We start from the raw sequence: 18,636 nt of genomic DNA, 5'->3' as shown, positions 1-18,636 counted from the left end.
GACAGTCACAACTAGGAGTTCACACGCAGTTCGGATTTGCATCCTATGAACGCTGCATTACCACACCCTAAAGCAGGGATCTGCAAATGAGGATTTCTGTAGCTTTTACCAGAAGTAACAAGGACCTCCGGTGGAGTTTCTATTCAAACGACCAGTAGGAAAGGGTGGCTTAGCTGTGTTTTCACAAGTGTTTATTGTACACAGGAGCAAGAGGTGGGTTTTGACATCTACTCGTACACATATTTCCACCAGAAGTAAAGCCTACCTAGCATTTTAATAGGAGTGGCTGCAGGAGGCCTGGCTACTTTTTACAAGAACAATTTTAAAATAAAAATTCCTGCATTTTTTGATGAAGTCACTCAGTGGTAAATCTACCAAAAAACAATTTTACAATGACAAAATTCCTTCACAGATCAACAACCAGAATGTGGAGTCATGCACACCTATGGAAATACTCGATTTTGAGGTATTCAAAACCTCTGCAATCCTAATACGTCTTTAAAGAGCAAGAAGGTTTCTATGGCACCAAGCATATCTGCAGAGAGAAGAGGTAAAGTTTTCTCTTTGGAACGTAAACGTCGCAGAACCCCAATTCTAAAGCTGATCATTTAGAAACAAAAATCAAAAAGAAAGATTAGGTTTTTGATAAAGTACACAACTCAAACACCAAGCATCAACATACTTTACCTTTACTGATATCGAGAAATGGCAACTTCAAAGGTGATTTTAAACAGTTAAAATGTGTAGTAGAATGAGATGTATAGAATTAAATAAAACAGGAGTGAAACAAAACTATACACGAGAAAAAGTTAAATGTTACATTTAAATATATTCAGTACAAATCCTGTTATGTACATAAATTTATACATTCAAACTGCAGATACATAACTGTACATACATGAGTTAAAACCTGTTGTGGGTAAAAGACGGTAATTTTTAGCAGAGGTTGACATGCATCATTTATTTTTTATAAAGATATTGATAAAACATCTTCCATCCATACATGTGCCTGAATCCACTGCATGTTTTCAGTGTAATTTGTGACTTTGAGGACGAGTCACTTTAAACGTCCCATCAAGATGAATCAAAGTGTCTTTTGGAACAAATAAAAATCTTCCAGTGTGGCCGAAGCCAGCTCCCCGCAAAACGTCTCATCTGGCAGGGACACCAAGCGGTCCAGGGAGACGTAGCCAGGCAGGTTTGGGTCATACTGAGCTTTTCCAAGATACTCGAGGAACAGGTGGCGCTCTTTGAGACGCAAGAACTTTGTGTTGAGGACCTAAGAGATGATGAGATGTGACATAATCACATTCTAGATCTGGACCAAAATGAGCCAAAAATGAGCAAAAATCAGCTGAAACACTTCAATAATAATAAAAAGACCAAGGCCACCTACCTGTGGAAACTTTGTGATCAGATAGTGAGGAACCTTCATGGTGTTGTGAAGGAAGTCAAAGATCTGGGTTAGCTTCTTTTTATTGGCTGTCAACACCTTAGGGACAGCAACAACCATGTGCTGGATCTCATTTTCCTTAAAGCCAAGCTCCATTTCACACACCTGTAGAACACATTTACAAAGAACACAGGGTTTCGCTTAACAACCACAGAACTCAAGATATGTTTTTGTTCCGCATTTGATGCTCCGACTCGATACCTTCAAATTTTCTTTCACAGGCTCCAAGCTGCCGCACAATAATCTGGGGAGACGAGCAACGATATTCCGTGTCTGCAGAGAGATATAAAATTAGTGTTTACCGCTTGTACATTAAAAAAAAAATAAAGAAATAACAGGTTATTTCAAAAAGTTTGACCTCCCATAACATACATTGGCAGAGCTGAGTTTCAGCTGCTGCTGATAAAAGCCCAGTCTGTTGTCCAGCCTCTTCACGCTGAAGTTAAGCAGATATGGAGCTCTGGAGACCATAGATGCAACAGTTTCTGAACTGAACTTCCTTGACTTTAGATAGTTCACCCTTGGTTAACGAGAAAAATAAAATAAAACATGATAAGTATAGACAATTTGGAAGAGGAAAAGTCAACAAGTATAATATAAAAATGCTTTGTACAAGTAGTCATATTCCTTTAGGTTCTCCATATTATCTGACGTTACAATGACTGACTCAAATGTGCATCATTGGGCCTTTATGTGACCCACCAGCACAAAGCAGTTCATATTTATTACATAGAAGAAAAATTATGCAAGGCTTTTTGATCCTTTGCAAAATAGGATCAAGAAAGCGTGATTTGCATCTGCAATAAACCCACATCACTCGATAACCCTAAATAAAATCCAGTGAAAGTTGCCTGCAGAAGTCACCCAACTGGAAAACCGAGCCCACCTGAGTGTAATTTGTATCAGGCAGGATTATGTTAGAAAACAACATGCCAAGCTTCGAAGATCACAATTAATAATCTGAAAAATGGAAAGATTATGGACAAGAAAACACCTGAAACTGGTGGACCTGGAAAGGAGGTCATTATCAGAGAAGCAGCCATGGAAGAGCTCTACAGGTCAACAGCTCAGACGAGGGAATCTATTGATAGGACACCTACTATGAATTTAATCCACAAAACTAGCCTTTATGAAGGAGTGGCAAAAAAAAAGCCACTTTTAAAAGAAAGTCATTAGAAATCTTGTTAGCAGGTCATGTTGGGGACACACTGAAAATGTGGAAAACCAAAACTCAGGTCTGGCCTGGATGCAAAATGCAAAGAAAATAAAACTTGTAAGAGTGGGTCAGATGTTCACCTTCCAGCAGAATAACAACCTAAACAAACAGGAAGAGCTACAATCGAATGGTTTAGATCACCAACCTTTTTGAAACAGAGATATTTCATCGGTACGGTGTCATACGAAGGGCTACCTGTACTGACCTTTAAAACTACAAGAGTCCAAGTTCACCTTGTTTTTAATGCTTTTTCCCCCCATTTTTAAATCTATGTAAATACAAGTATGATTAAAAAAGGAAGAGCAACTAAATAAAATAGCATTTTAAATGCAGCCCACTGGAGGATTGTGCTATATTTTAAACAGGCTTTAGGGCACAACATATGGTAGTGGGGGGCTACCTGGTGCCCGTAGGCACCATGTTGGTGACCCCTGGTTTAGATCAAAACATTACTGTATCATAAAACAGCCCAGTCAGTCTAGACTTTAAGGCTTAAGTTATTCCACAATCCTTTGCGTGACATGAGACATAACCACAGCCCCATCAACGAAAAGGTCCGGAGAGATAAGAGTTCATATTTAGAAGGCTGTAGGCACAGATTTGACTCGCATCGTCCATGTGTGTTTCTGTCAGGTAAAGATGTTGGAGTTAAAGATTGTCTGAAATCAGCACAGCAGTCCAAAGCTCCTATCCTCCCCTACGATAGCGTTCTCACCCTTGACCCCGGGAAAGTTTACGGAACAGGAGCTAGGAGCTATTATTAATGGATGGGGCTCTGCTCTCTGACGAGTAGCCCCTTCCTGTCCTGGAAACCTTGACCGCACCCCCCGCCTGCCCGCCCAGTAAACAACGCACAATTTATCCGATCAGCAAGTGGTGATGTGAGGCAGAGCATGATCATTTCTTCTCAAAGTTCTTTGAGAAGAGGCTCTTTTAGCACCTAACCTGCTTAGCGACAGCAACTACTTTTTATTGATACCATGCTGCCTGCAACTATTTCAACTACCTGATAGCAGGTGAATACGCCACAATGCAATTTTTCATCATATATATGCCTGTAGTTGACATTGGAAGGCTTAAACTTAAATATAATATAATTGAGAATCTGAGGCAAGACTTAAAAACATTTTTTCAGATGCCCTCCATATTGCAAAGAATACAAGGCACAAAAATAATCTCAGTGTGCAAATGTGGTAAAAAAAAAATACAGCTCTATATATATATATATATATATATATATATATATATATATATATATATATATATATATATATATATATATATATATATATATATATATATTTTTTTTTTTTTTTTATAAAAGCTGGTTCTACAAAGTATTGACTCAAAAAGACTGCGCACAAGCGCACACACCACACTCCTCATATTTAAGAAAATAGAAAACCATTTTTAGTTTTCCTTCAACTTCACAGTTATGCACCACGTTGCGCTGATATGGCACATAACATCTCAATAAAATGAAGTTGGAGGCTGGAACATGAAAGTTGTGCAAAGGTTTAAGGGGTGTGAACATCTTTACCTGGCCTGCAGGTTTTCCAAATTCTCAGAGAGGATGAATGGGTTGTGAGAGATGATGTAGCCCAAGCGCGAGTCCTCCACTCCAATCTCCTTCAGGAACAACAGGCGAGGTGCTACGTCTCTGTTGAAGTCCAGCTTAAGTAGCATGGAGCCAACATTGGGCCTTCGCTCCAGCTTCCACAAACTTACTCCTGAAACAAGAGGAGATTGATTAAACTTTACCTTCATGGTTTTATCCCGGTTTTAATATTAGCCTTGTATTAACGGGGGTGGGGGGGGGGGGGGATCTTTGTGGTGTGTTTACCAAGCTGGACCAGCTTTGTAAGCGTCTCCGACTTGTCAACATACTGTTGAAGAGAGGTTGAGGCTGGAGGAATAGAAGGAGGTATAGAAATGCCAAAAGCTTCTTCTTCACTGATTTCCTCCAATGCTGAACATTCGTCATCAGCATCCAAGTCGTCTTCGTGAGGAAAACAAAAAGAGAAAGACACAATTCAGAAATAGTTATTTCATCTCAAAGTTAACAACAGAAAATAAACACATACCAGGAGACTTCTTGCTTTTGCCCAGCGTAAAGGCATCTACTGCTGGCATCAGAGCAGGTTTGTTTTCTGTGGCGTCAGTTCTGGACAACTCATCTGTGCTTTCCTTTGCCTCAGTCGTCAGATATTTTGTTGTGAAATCGTGGTGGTAGGATGTTTGTCGTTTCCAGCTCAGTCCTGTGAGAGTTGCCGTGTGATTTCCTCTGGATGAGAATCCGTTACCGACTCTGGCAGATTGGTCCACCTTCATACTACGTTGAACTTGAACATTGTACAGACGAGTGCTACTCTTTGGGGAGAGAAGCCACCTGCATCGCCGGCACAACGCTGCACAGGCTGAAGACATGGTCACGCTGAAAGACATTAAAAAGAAGTTGTGATAAAAAAAGCAAGGAGTTTTGAACAAAAAAAGAAAACACTTCAGGCTTGCCTTTAATCTTTTAAGCTAGATTTAAAAAATATGTATAGATTCCACAGCCGATGCGTGGACCTCCCTGTATTGACATGCTCGGAAATGTAAGTAGGGTTGGGGGGGGGGGGTCTCTATCAGGGTACATGAACTACCACAGATAATGCAAAAAAATGGCTGTTAGGTTTATTCATATTTCTGAGCTGTCCTTAAGTCTCATGCTGTGTTCCAGTTGCAGCTGGAACTCGAAAATCCAGACTTTAGATCGGAAGGATCAACTAGAAAGGCCGCTGAAGTCGGACTTCTGTCTTGGAAAGTTGGAGAAATTTTTAAGGCCGTCAGCTCCGATGTGGCCGCTCCTCGCACCGACAACAGTAAGCTATGATGAAACATGTTTATTTTACAAGACACAGTAGTAAGAGTGCGTCTGAAATCAATCTTAAAAGTAGAGGCTGCAATCTGAACCGGACAAATTAAAAGTGGTGTTCGCATGTGAAAAATACAGCTTTAAACGGTGTTTATAAGCGGTGCTACGAACAAAACAACAGCTTTCCTTGATGTTGCCATATAGGAATCCTGACCTTTTGTTTTAATTTTGGAATCCCGACTTCTCTGACCGTGTTAACTGGAACGCTGTTCGCTCAGGTGTTACGCCAATCCCAGCTTCTAGTTCTACATGCCAAGGTAAATTGAACATCCAGTGCCAGTTTCAGACCAGTGCAAGTGTGCATAGTTGATTGTGTTGTGTGCCTTTGAGTGGCATATGGAAAACTCAAGCGACATCATGACCCCAAATCTGGAGTTGGCATCAACAGCCCCCCAGGGATAAGAGGATACAGATATTCGACAGATCAATTAGTTGATGGTCAAGCGAAACCCATTCTGGTATCAAGACGTTTTAACTGTTGGATTACTAGTAACCCATGGCACTAAATAAAGCTTGGGCAATTTAAAAGATATATCTGGTGTGGTAGCCAATAAACTTAACAGGGGCCCCAAATCAAGTTTTGCCCAGGGCCCTATTTAATATTTGGCCAGCTCTGTTACATGCATATTAGTAGTAGTCGAATAATACAATTAAACGCAATTAAAGACTAAACAAAGTTGAAAGATCTAAATTCTTCCAATTTACGGTATGATGAAGCCATTTTAAGGACATGTTAAATGCTACCTAAATAAAAAAAAGAGAACATTTCATGCGTCTGATAATGTCCTCTAGGAAGCTGGAAGCTCACCATGCTAGCTCAACAGCACGCCTCCAAATTCAGACAACAAGCCAAGGCGGAAACACTTTAATGGGACATTCCCAGGACTCACCTTTCTGTTTCAAACCAGCTTCTCTCTTACGTTTAATCACCGTTCGTAACCTTAAGCCATGCCAAGTGTTTTCTTTCACGTGGATGTTAACGGAAGAGCTGCACCTAAACGTCTCATTCTGGAATGTTCCACAACGGTGTGGTTGGACGACTGATACAAACATGTTTTAAAAATAACACAGTCTCTTATTTGCATTTCATCCCTTTAAAAATATATCATAGTAAATATTAACTCCTAAAAAAAATATTTTTTTTTGTTTTTCGTGGGTATAACAACGCTCGCATCCCCGGTTGAACACCCCTCTCGGCGCTGAAGTGGTTCAGTCCGCCCTCACGGTTCCTGACTGCCGACTGGTCGGATCAGGAGTTTGTTCCTGAAGTCTGCGCCTCAGTTTTCTTCCGACTTTTTAGGCTGCAAAAAAATAAATCACAGCAAGGCAGTAACATGGCTTCCGCGGCGGCGGCTTTCCGTCCACCGAGGAGCGAAGATACCAACTACAAGCTGCATTTCCGAATGATAAATGATCAACAAGTTGAGGACATCTGCCTTGACTTCTTCTACAAGCCGCACACCATCACCCTCCTGACAGCGACCGTGCTCAGTCTGATGTACTTTGCCTTCACCAGGTAAACTGCGCCCATGTTTTTACGCTTTCGCGGTCGCCTTCTGCTGTTTATGTCTCAACCTTCCGTTTTTTTATTTTGACAGGGACGACGAAAACTCAGACAACAACCTCCGTGTCGGTATAATAGTGGTTGTTTCGTTCTTCTTGGTCATCAGCGTCCTGGCTTTCCCCAATGGTAAGCTACAGGTGCAGCGTCTCACCTGGCACTTAATGTAAATAATCATGTCATAAACTTTGAATTACCTTTTTGTGTTTTGCTCCCAATGAGCCAGATTGTTGTGGTAGAGGGTCTCATTAGGCTATTTCTGTCCATTCTGTTCAAAAAGTGTGCCTAAAGCTGCTGATAAAGGATAAAGGGTCTAAAACAGATTAGAGATGCACTGATCTGAGATATTGGGGCCAATTTCAGTTCATTAGTTTGCATAAAGCTTTGATCTACTATTACCAATTTTTGTCAGCTCAGACTGTCCTCAGCATCTTGTATTGGCGATAAGAACATTTATCATGGTTGACAGAGACCCTAACCGTAACTGTGGGTTTTTCCACACATTCTCCCTTATCAAACGGATAAGGCAGCATTTTGGCGACAATCTGCTGACATCTTCTGAGTGACATTGTTGACAAGCTCTTACGTAAGAAATGCAGTATCTTTTCCTTCTAATCCTTTTGAAACACTTCGCCGATCCTGAAAGCATTGAGTCGTCTACCCTCTCAGTGACAACTTCCACACTGAAGAGTGTTGTGTTTTAGCAGGAGGATCTGTTCAAGGTCCCACTTTTAGCTTAGGACAAGCCGGTCAACTGTGATATCGGCTGGGTGCGGTATCGGAAAGTCCTGACCCAGAACCCCAGAAATGAATTCTCTAGAAGGTATTCTAGTTGTAGCTTTGGAAAGGCTGGACAAAATTACTTTAAATCAGAAATCCCCAAGAATATAGTTTATTTCTTCTTATAAATAGAAACAATTTAGTCTTTTTGTATGTTTGTTAATGTATGAAAGACATCTAGTCAAGGATTTACTTAACTTGTGCCTTTGTTTTTCCTATGTCTGTAATGTTTTTTTCTGTTCATGTACAGCACTTTGAATTGTCTTGCTACTGAAAGACAAGTGGTATATAGATAAACTCGCCTTGCCTTCAGTTGATTATCTACTGCAGGCCAGGTTTTCATCCCCTCCTTGTTGGCGCTGTGCCATCTCAAGTGTCAGACTGTTAGGTTCTTTATTTATTTTCCATATACCAAGCTAAAAATTTAGGGACAATTTCTGTGTAATGATAATGTTGGTTTATCCTTTGAGTTTAGTAGCCTTTTGATGCTTTAATAATTCATAGGTCAGAGTTTAGTGGCTTAAGACCATAAATACCAGCTGAAAATTGTCAGATCTTGAGAAAACCAGAGGAGCCGTTGTGCAAAACTGTGACTCCGTGGAACCAAAATACGAAGAAATGAGGGATGACTCGATACTTTTCCACATTATCTTAACAACTGTCAGTAAGAGCCAAAGAACAGCACTGGATTTTCAAGCTTTACATTGTTTAAACTTGTGTTATCTGATTTTTCTTTTAAAACAAGCACTGTGATGACTGTTAAGATTCAAGCACAGTATTGGTAATTTCTTTAGTCAGCAACTGCTTTTGCTACCTGTAGGGATTTTTTTTTTCACTCTTGTACATTTTTACAACTACATCTCATTGACCACTGACCACCAATAGAATAAAGCTTTGTTTGTTTATCTCTCTGCAGAGGAATTCATATGATTGCAGCAGCAAACTGTAGAGAAACAGTAGCAAAATGTTCAATAATGGGAGGTATAATAATTAAGTTAATTAACAATGAAATATAGAATTTAAGTTTAGTTTAATTCACCGGTTGATCAAATAAAGTTTTTTTTTTGGTGGTATTTTTCTAACATTCATGGCTAAAAAGACTATAATTTCACAATTACCAGGTTAATCAGTGCATTATCGATTACAGCACATATTCATTTTACCCTTGTGTTTCAAACGTTCTCTGATATCTATCTCATGTAAAGCGCTCTTGATAAAGTGACCGATCCTCTTTGTTAGGACCCTTTACAAGGCCTCACCCAGCAGTATGGAGAATGGTGTTTGGTGAGTCCTTAAGATTACAGAAATATTTTCCTCCGGTACGAATACATCTTGCCTTAATCCTCACACAGATTCTCTTTTCTTTGGCAGGTCTTAGTGTGCTCTACTTCCTTTTTCTTGTCTTTCTCATCTTCCTCAACTGGGAACAAGTGAAGACCCTGATGTACTGGCTTGATCCAAATCTGCGATTTGCCAAGCGGGAGGCTGACATCATGGTAGGGATGGTTGCAGCCCTATAACACCATGATTAATTAACTGATAACGAGTATTTATTTGACTTTGAAATAGGGGTGAGCGATATGGCCTAAAAATCAAATTGCCGATTTTATTATCCTATTATTTTTACTATCCCATTAATTGTTTTTTCCCCTCCTTTTTGTTTCCCAAAAATAAATTATTTTAAAAACTTGCCTTTATGTCAAGCATTTCGTCTGAGAGTTGACCTGAATTCAAAGTACAGCTAAATACAAACTGTGAAATATGCTTGTAAAACAAGACGGCGGCCCTGCCATTGTAAACAATGAAAATATAACAAATTGTTTGCTGCTAGTGGTTTAACACAATGAGGTATGATGGCTTCACTTCACTTGTGTAGCTTCAAACTATCTTAAAAAAGTCAATTAATAAATTAAAGTGCCCTGTCTTATGGTAAAAAGTTTCCTCTTTACAACACTTTGACAATCTATTTTCCTAAACATATATTCAGCATTGGCAACACACAATTCTGATTTTCCAAAAATGTAAATCTTAATAAATAGTAAATTCGAAGGAATTTATTAAATTGATTTATCACCCAGCCCCACTTTGAAATTGGAGACACTTTTACAAAAATTTAACTCTACCAATGCCACATAGAATGATGTGTAATGTATTTTGTTTTTAAAAGCACAATAAGGCTGTTTTTTTGTTTTGTTTTTTTAGATAGTTTTATTCTGTCGCATTATCACCATATAAGGAGGTTCTTTGCCCTTGTTAAGAGCAACACTTAATATAGCATTATATATATAAAAAAAAGCACATCACAATTGAAACTTTAGGATAATTAAATGACAGATTTGTCCACGAGGAATAGTCCAGATGGGAGAGGTATTTAGTCAGTATCTGTTGGCTACTTCCGGTTTGTTCTTCTCCAGGAATACGCTGTGAACTGCACTGTGATAACATGGGAGCGCATCCTGAGCCACTTCGACATCTTTGCGTTCGGCCACTTCGCAGGATGGGCCGTGAAGGCTCTGGTGATCCGCAGCTATGGCCTGTGCTGGACCATCAGCATCACGTGGGAACTCACTGAGGTAAGACACGCGGTGAGATGACTGCTGGGCTTAATGAGCCTTCACTAACTCTCGACATTTTGAGTTACTTGCCCAATAGTATGCTGTGTATCCCTCATAGATGTACAGTGTGTATTGAGATATTGTTGTTTCTGATAAGTGCAGCTCTCTCCAAAAGTATTCTTCCCCTGATAAAGAAAAAGTGTAAGAAAAATATTTATGTAAACAAATTGTTTATTAAGCAAGTCTAATCTCACAGTAACTTTATCAGAGGACATTCTTCCTCTCATTATATTTTTCCACGTTTGCCCAGAACAGCTTCAGTAAAAATGTAAATAGTGTCTTATAGCTTGTATATATTCACTCTGCTCTCTCGTCCTTCTGACACTTTTTCCACAGCTCTTCTTCATGCACCTTCTGCCAAACTTTGCAGAGTGCTGGTGGGATCAGGTGATTCTGGACATCCTGCTGTGTAACGGAGGAGGAATCTGGCTGGGGATGACAGCCTGCCACTTTCTGGAGATGAGGACCTATCGCTGGGCCAGCATCAAGTCAGTGTTGGCTTTATTTTATTTTTTCTCATGGTATAATATGCATTAATCTTCAATTTGAGAGCAGATACTGATACTGAATCAGTTTCAGCCCTTGCTATGATTACATGTGACCCCTTAACTGTAATTAGAGAATAGTTGGCTCACCAACGCAGGCGGTTTTGGCAAAATTTTCACTGAAGAATTTAAAACTTTACTCACCATAAGACAGAGTAGGGGTTATTCTGGTTGATAATCGGAAGACAAAACAAACTTGTATAATACGGCTTTGTTTTACTATTTTTTGTTGTTTGGCAAAGACAGAGGTTTATCTTCTGTGTTTCTTTTAGGGAAGTTTGATAACTGTGCAATAAAGCCAGGTGTATATACACATCGGATTAATTGATTGTGCCAATATAAATGGTGCAATCCGATTTAGTTATTTTTTGTTTTGTTTTTTGATCCGTATACATTTCAATCCGATCATGACATTTTGTGCATGTGAACATAGCTAATGATTTGCAGATTTTGTTTGGACAAAAATATAATGAATTGGTTTTAATTCAAATCTAGCAATTTTAGTGCGTCGATGACAGGGTAAAAAACAAAATCACAGTAAAAATGTTTTTGCATTTATAATAAAAAAAATAAATTTTCTTTGCCTGTGAGCACTTTCAGCTTGATGATCATGGTCTGCATGCCCAAAATCTTAGAAACCGCAGGCTTAAGGAAACTTAATGTAATTACTGATTCTTTTAAAGGTAGTAAGGCACCTACAGAATTTTGGTATAGTTTGGAATATTATTTATATTTCTCACTTAAACATCCTCTATTATTCGTAGAACTCCTAAGAGTACATTTCTCAAAATGTCAAGCAAGTTATTATAGATGTCTTAACTTTACGCCGTCATCACTAAGTAATTTCCCTTGGTTTTAAATGAGTGTTGCACATGTGAGTTATTCCTGATGTCTTGTGTCTGTGTAGAGAAATCCACTCGACCACAGGGAAAATAAAGCGAGCCGTGCTTCAGTTCACTCCAGCCAGCTGGACCTGCGTGCGCTGGTTCGACCCAAAGTCATCCACCCAGCGGCTGGCAGGAATCTACCTCTTCATGATCTTATGGCAGGTTGTGTCCTCCTTGCATTTCCTGCCAAATACACCAGTAATGGTCTGCTGCTACATGAGTGTTAGCTATTGAGGCTTTTATTCTTTTACTTTTTTTTTCTTTCATCTGAGCTAACAAGGAATTGGAAACCAAGAGCTTCACTAAAATACATTCCTGAAAACATGATAAACAATAACCCTTTACTTTTGTTTGGATTTGCAGCTGACGGAGTTGAACACATTTTTCCTGAAGCACATATTCGTCTTCCAGGCCTCTCACCCGCTCAGCCTGTGCCGCATCCTGCTGGTGGGAATCATCACCGCGCCCACAGTGCGGTGTGTTCAATCTCCAAAAACCACATCTTTTACACTCAGCCTGGGAGAAAGTATTGATGATGAAATTCTATAATGTAGCTTGAGGTTAATTAAAATAGGTGAACATGTCCTTGAAATTATTATTATTATTATTATTATTATTATTATTATTATTATTATTATTATTATTATTATTATTATTATTATTATTATTATTATTGAACTTATTTAAACAAGGATATAGGTAAGGCAAGGCAAATTATTTATATAGCACATTTCAGTACAAAGACAATGCAAAGTGCTTTACATGATTATAATATAGGAAAATAAAACAGAATAAAAGCAAGTTGGAATAAAATGTAGAAACAAAAAATAAAACATGGGAGAATAGAAACTAAAAGCAAATATTAAAAACAGTTGGACTACAAAGTTGAACTAATTATGTTTCAGTAAAACAGTTTAAGTAGGACAGTGGAAGGTAATCCTAAACAAATGTTTAGGATTACCTTTCAGCACTTTTACAGTTACTATATTACAATATAGTCCCATTGAGGATAAAAGCCGCTTTTCTAAGGGAGTCCTGGCCAAGATGCAGCAACAAATAGACACACAAAAAGTTACACAGTTAAAAGAAAACAATAAGAGGAAGAAACCTATTCCACAGCAATAGTTTTACGAAATTCTTTTACTTTATATTTACTATGACTGTCTGTGTTAATGCTGTCAGTATTGTTGCTGATAAATGTCATCCTCATCCCTTAACAGGCAGTATTACGCGTACCTGACAGACACTCAGTGTAAACGGGTTGGGACGCAGTGCTGGGTGTTCGGGTAAGTTTCTTTTTCATGTCGCCTCGTCTCTTGTGAATTTTTTTAAAGCATGGTGATAATGACAAGTTACTTTTTTCTACGATGAAATAAAATTAAAATTGGCTTTTATCTTCTAGCTACTGCCCCTTTCCTCATTTATGGGTACCCCGCTGTTAAATATAAAGCAGAAATGAACCCCGATGTTGTGCATTTGAGGACATTTATTCATTATGGAATAATCTGTTGAGGAATAATTGTTTGTTGTTTTTCTTCAAAATGAATATCAAATAAATGTAAATTTATGTACACTAATGTAAAGTTGGTCAAAGCGTTTAGGAAGTACTGATTAGGCATCAAGGACTTTCTGATTTTCCCGAGCTATTAATAAGACATGACACAAAGGCTAGATTCTCTTATCCACTCCTCAAAATGGGAAAGACAAGAGAACATCCTATTTAAGTTGCCCACCTCTACAGTCAGGGCAGTGATTTAAACATTTAAAACAACTGAAAAATGTGACAAACAAAGCTCGACGAAGACCATAGTTTATCTTGCCACCATGCACAGTTACGGTGATGTAATTATTTTACGCTAATAGCGGAATGTGCTTCAATACGACTTGGATTTTTAAGCAATAGTCATGTGATTAAAATAATACAGAAAACTGTTACTTTTGACCAAAGAAATCCAGAAAAGTAAGAGGCTTATTCGACTGATGAAAGGCGATCACACGAGTCTGCTTTCGTTTTTATTTCTCTGCAGTTTTAGAACAGCTTAGTGAGTTATGCTCTGTTGAAATCCATGACATCCTGCTGTCCCTGCCCGTCAGCAGGAAATGCTAAACAGCGAGATGTTCAGAGCGGATTTCAGCAGATGCCCCATTAGCTCTGAGCTGGAAGGGGTGAGAGGAGTACAGCACGCATGCCTGTGGACTTACAGGACCAGCGTCCACAGAGATGGGTTGTTGCAGTTGAAATGTGTTGCCAACAGAGGGAGCCATTGTTTCACACAGCATCAAGAACACAGTTTGTTAGATTTTATATTGACTATTTTGTTGTTGTTGTTTTTTTCTTTCAGAGCGATTGCTTTCCTGGAAGCTCTCGCTTGTGTGAAATTCGGTCTTGATTTGTTTTCCAAGACTCAAATTTGGCATGTGGTCGTCTGGTTGCTCTGCCTGGTAAGAAATGATATTATCTGTTTTTGTGCTTTTATTTTTATTTTCTGATTTGTCATGCTTTGAAGGGTCAAGAAGAAAGCTAAGAAATGTTTTGTCCGTGTTGAACGTCCCCATTGATGTTTTGAATAAATCTGGGTTTTTTTTTTATGTGCAGTGATTTGCAGAAGTAGTCTTATCCCCAGAAACGTTCTCACATTTTGTCACTTTATAACCAAAATGTTCAATGAGTTTTAGTGGGATTTTATGTAACAGACCAACACAACATCATGCATAGTTGGGACCATATGTATACATTTTTAACCAATAAAAATCAGAAAAGACTAAGACCCTATCTAGGGGGTACGCTTCCTTCCACCCAACGACCCTGGAGGGATTGGTGGGATTAGGCAAAGGATGGATGGAAATCTGAGAAGTGTGGCATGCGTTTGTTCACAGCCCCAGTGACTCCATACTTGCAGAACCATTTTTTTTAAAGCCAATTTAGTTTTATTTTTTTATCAATCATTGCAAAACGTGCAAAATATCTGAAGCCAAGTTAGGCTGCATGGAGAGGATCCATAAACATTCATTTTAAATTTTGCTGCAGGTTCTTTATGTCTGGACTTTGAAACTGTCTAACATTCGGACACACATGGATCTAAACAGTAGTGACCTCCACCTCAGTCTCACATCTTTTACAGCCTCTAACAGGATCGCATTGTATTTAGCTCCATCAAACTTCCATTCAGCTGTGTCCAGCTTCACTTTCCCTACTGAATAAAACATCTTCACAGCATGATGCTGCCACCGCAGTGTTTTACTGTGGGTATGGTGTTCTTGAGGTATTGGGATGTGTTGGGTTTTCACCAGTGCTTTTCTTGGTGGCCGAAAAGTTCAATTTTGGTCTCATCTGACCAGGACTCCACATTTAGGGAGTGGCCCACGTGTCTTTTGGCAAGCTTAAAATGTTCAGTCTTGTTTTTGACAATTATTCATGTTTTTTTTCCTGGATACTCTTTGATAAAGCCCAGCTCTATGGAGAATACGGCTTATGGTGGTTCTATGGTCACATCCTCCAATCTCTGCTGTGGAGCTCTGCACCTCCTTCAGGGTCACCTTTGGTCTCTGTGCTTCCTCTCTGATTGGTGGGTTTTGTTGGGCCGTCCTCTCTTGACAGATTTCTTGTGGCACCACGTGCTTTTCATTTGAAAATAGATTAAGTAATGCTCCAGGGGAATATCAAAGATTTGGATATATATATATTTTTTGTAGCTCCACCCTGACTTGTTCTTCTCAACAACTTTGTCCCTGACTAGTTTGGAGAGCTCCTTGGTCTTCATGGTTGGATGCCTCTCGCTTAGTGATGTTGCAGCCTCTGGGGCATTTCAGAAATGGTGTGTTTTAAGTGACAGATCATGAGGCTGAATTTGACTAATTCTGTGACTTTTGAAGGTAATTGGTTGCACCAGAACTTTTTAGGGGTTTCATAGCAAAGGGAAGGCATGAATTGACTTTTATGCACAAGCCAACTGCACAACTAGCCTGTGCACACATATTACTTTAATCTTATATGTATTTTTCTCATTTCATTTCATTTACCATCTTAGACTATTTTGTGCAGATACCTCACATTAAATAAAATTACAAAACATTTACATTACAGGTTGGAATGTAACAAATTGGATATAAAGTTGGGGGGTGCCGGGGTGCATACTTTTGCATTGCTGTGTAATCATAGCAACTCCCCCAACACTGCAGTTATTCTTATATCAGCACAGCCAAATATTTCAGCTTTTGTCTTTACAGACTGTAGGTTATGCAGATATATTTTTAGCTACTTCTAGGGAAAAAACAATCTAATTTTCTGTTTTATTTCCATGCAAAAACAAAAATGATCCTTACTTTAATTTTGGTTATGTCAACTAACCATTTAATTCTCATTTTATTCAGGCACTTATCACACTGCTTTGCCTGTACGGCATGGTTTGGTTGGAACAAAATAAGCTAAAGGTGAGATCCTTCTTTTGCTCTTGTCAGTGATGCCATTGTGTCTACATGAAACTCATCTAGAGTTGAGATCAGAAGTGTCTGTTCTTGGTTAGTTGTTTTTATCTGTGCAACACATGAGTACATAATTAATTTGTTGTTCTTTAAACTCATACTGGGTTGGAATTCATCCAGTGTTTTGTTTTTTACACTCAACAAGCTGGATTTTTTGGGCATATTCTCTCAGTTAAATGAACCCATCAAATAAATCAGAGCACTATATTAGTGTATTTAATTGTATAGTGTATTTAATATGTGAAGAAACTTGTAAAGTTAGCATGGGCTCAAAAAATAATTTCCCCAGGTATAGCAGTTTTATGGTTTCTGCTCAAAATACTTTTATAAGTAGTTTACCTAAAGTACACAAAAATAAAACCCAGACTTCCCCAGCTCACATTAGAAAATTACGGGAATACAGCAATTAAGTAAATAAGCTGGCAATTAAAATTTTCTACACTATACAAGCCTTTATAATCTTGCCCGTTAATGGTAATGATTTATATACGGTATAATGAACAGTGAGATTTATTTATTTTTGGATTTTCACTTGTAGGTTCAAGTTTTAATAAAAAAGACCACCGTGTCACTGAATTTGTCTTTAACAGAGCCTTTCATCACCAAGTGAGGACCCAGACGACAGAGGAGTTTCTGGCTCATATCATTTGATCCCTGATGGTCATGCAGGTCAGTCTTACAACACAGATATTTTTTTTTCCACTGAATTTGTCTGTTAATATTCACACTATCTGTGTTTTGTTTTTGCCCCGTAGATCAGACAGATTCACTGGGACATTTACAGCCAACAAAACGGAGGAAGGGCCCTGCTAGGAACAGCCAAGGTGGAAAGAGACAATGAACAACAAGCATAGAAAATATTGTTGTTTTTTTTTTGTTTGTTTGTTTTAGGGAAAAAGACCAATGGGTGGTGCATTTAATACTTTATTCATTTTGCAGTGGTTTATGGGTCACTGAATCCAAAACGCTGTGATAAAGGTGGCATTAATAACATTCAGCTTAAAGTTCTGATATGTTTCAGGGTCAGAAACTAACTTTAACAGCGAGTTTAAAGCTTTATGGATGTGCATGATTATAAACGCGGAAATTAAAACAGAACAAAACGGGCTGAAATAGATACCCCTCTTTTGATGCTGTTACAGAGCAGCATGAATGTTAAGTACGCACTCCATTTCTAATTGCACTGTGTATGTTTAACATTTAGTAAAATATTAGTCAGGGAAATTATTTAAGTCAATTTGTGTTTGCATTTTTTTTTCTTTTTGCCAAAATAGAATTTTGCATTTATATTTGAGACCATTGAGCAGGGTTTTAGGTGTTTATCTTCAAGAAAGCAGGACTTTTAAGGGTGTAGTGTGTCGTGTACTGACTACTGATCAGACCAAAATACTGTTACCGAAGCCCCACAGCGCTTGGTGCTTTTTATTCTGACTACTGTTGTATAACTTGTCAAAATGGAGTATCTTTGACATTCGGGAAGAGCAGCAGAGGTCAAAAAATATATGTTTCAATGTGTGAATTTGTTAAGGACCCAGAGTTATTATGCTGCGTTCATAACTCAACACCTAAGACTTGAGTGGTTAACAATGTTAGTTCTTCACATTGGGAATTGTTGCAATCTGCATTTATTGTATTTATTGTGAACAAACTGTACTTAACACTAACATACTTGAATAATTTTAGTTTCTTGAACACTTACATGTTTTTATAGTGAAAATAACACTTTTTGTAATAAAAAAATGCATTAATAGATGCTTTATTATAAAGTTGGTGCACTGTGAGGTTACTGATGTAAATGTTTCTTGCTTGACTTTTCTACACAGTTTAATGACTACATGGAATAAAGTTATGTTTTTGCGAATAATCTTGAATATATTTTATTGCTTTCAACATCCAAGAGGTATTCACATTCACACTTAATTATGATTCCAATATCTGACAGATTTTTCAGTCGGATACATAAGATCTGGTTTTAATATTTTGGATCTGAGACTAGAGGAGAAAACTGCAAAACGGTCTGCAAGAACAGAGCATTTCATAATTGTTGGCTGTTGAGGTTCACAACTGGTCTGATCACTGAGGATAAAAAGTACAGAGGAAACCAGATATTGACGTACACTGTATAAAAGAAACAACACTTTTCTTTGGATCTAATGGTAAATCGGACTAAACTTTTCCTG

The 18,636-nt window shown here is 38.4% G+C and overlaps 2 protein-coding genes across 2 annotated transcripts; one reads left to right on the top strand and one right to left on the bottom strand.

The window, feature by feature from the left end:
- Positions 1-673: 673 nt before the first annotated feature.
- On the bottom strand, positions 674-6,612 carry mterf3 (mitochondrial transcription termination factor 3). Its single transcript, XM_012868675.3, has 8 exons — positions 6,477-6,612; positions 4,754-5,103; positions 4,513-4,668; positions 4,210-4,399; positions 1,826-1,973; positions 1,655-1,726; positions 1,397-1,558; positions 674-1,279 (listed from the first exon to the last, which is right to left on the bottom strand). The coding sequence occupies exons 2-8, from the start codon at positions 5,094-5,096 to the stop codon at positions 1,085-1,087; spliced, it is 1,266 nt and encodes a 421-aa protein (XP_012724129.2). The 5' UTR covers positions 5,097-5,103; positions 6,477-6,612; the 3' UTR covers positions 674-1,084.
- Positions 6,613-6,779: 167 nt separating this feature from the next.
- Positions 6,780-18,320, top strand: ptdss1b (phosphatidylserine synthase 1b). The gene is made up of 13 exons (XM_012868666.3): positions 6,780-7,102; positions 7,185-7,276; positions 9,167-9,211; positions 9,299-9,423; positions 10,342-10,500; positions 10,879-11,030; positions 11,995-12,136; positions 12,338-12,450; positions 13,195-13,260; positions 14,317-14,416; positions 16,346-16,405; positions 17,047-17,125; positions 17,212-18,320. Exons 1-13 carry the CDS (start codon positions 6,921-6,923, stop codon positions 17,295-17,297), a joined length of 1,401 nt encoding a protein of 466 aa, XP_012724120.2. The 5' UTR covers positions 6,780-6,920; the 3' UTR covers positions 17,298-18,320.
- The last annotated feature ends 316 nt before the right edge of the window (positions 18,321-18,636 follow it).

Source organism: Fundulus heteroclitus, chromosome 13, assembly GCF_011125445.2.
Source record: "Fundulus heteroclitus isolate FHET01 chromosome 13, MU-UCD_Fhet_4.1, whole genome shotgun sequence".
NCBI classification, from domain to species: Eukaryota; Metazoa; Chordata; class Actinopteri; order Cyprinodontiformes; family Fundulidae; genus Fundulus; species Fundulus heteroclitus.
The sequence above is the reverse complement of the archived record's forward strand: the minus strand, read 5'-3'. Positions and strand labels throughout refer to the sequence as shown.